General features: G+C 43.6%; 1 protein-coding gene across 1 annotated transcript in view; it reads right to left on the bottom strand.

Annotated features, from left to right (window-relative positions):
- Window positions 1-653, bottom strand: part of LOC103073783 (cytidine monophosphate-N-acetylneuraminic acid hydroxylase) — a 95883-nt gene that overhangs the window by 31850 nt on the left and 63380 nt on the right. Inside the window, exon 6 of the mRNA XM_007457016.1 lies at window positions 338-528. Coding sequence (XP_007457078.1) covers window positions 338-528 — 191 coding nt within the window. The remainder of the gene's footprint in view (window positions 1-337; window positions 529-653) is intronic.

Genomic DNA, 653 nt, shown 5'->3' with positions numbered 1-653 from the left:
CCCAAAAAAAAAAAAAAAAAAAAAAGGAGTCAACATTAATAATCCTTAAACCTAGACTTTCACCAAGCACCCTGAGGGTGGGAAGTGAGAGGGTGGAGGGTTATTAACCCCTGTCCTCCTTCCCACAATAGCTCCTTTCGCATTCCCAGTGGTATAAAGCATGAAAGCACTTTAAAAATTATGCTATGCAAATGTAAGCATTTATCTAAATTAGTCCTCTTATCATCAGCCCAACTGAATCTACCTCAAAATGAGCAGTGATTGCAAAAGAACCTGAAAACCAGCGATGCCTTTACTGCAGCATTTTCTTCAGAGTTGAGTGCTCAGACTTCATTACCTCAGATGGTCTGAGTGCATGTGACTGATGTAAATTAGGTCCGCTTGGTACAGCCTCTCCAGCCAGTCAGATGGAGGCTCATGCAGTAACCACCATCCTCGGGCAAAAGCAGGACCGATTAACCAAGGGTCAAACACCATCCTCTTGTCTCCCAGCTTGAGGTCCATGCAGGCATGAGTCAGGTATGTTATCTGTCGGAATACAGTGAGATTCAGATTATTAAATCATTACCAGCCAGCAAAAATGAACTCGGCTGCTTAGCTGACAAGTCACATTGGAGAACTTGGCTCCTAGGTCTGTTCAGTGAAACAGGATG

Source organism: Lipotes vexillifer, unplaced genomic scaffold, assembly GCF_000442215.2.
Source record: "Lipotes vexillifer unplaced genomic scaffold, Lipotes_vexillifer_v1.1 scaffold1643, whole genome shotgun sequence".
NCBI lineage: Eukaryota > Metazoa > Chordata > Mammalia > Artiodactyla > Lipotidae > Lipotes > Lipotes vexillifer.
The sequence above is the reverse complement of the archived record's forward strand: the minus strand, read 5'-3'. Positions and strand labels throughout refer to the sequence as shown.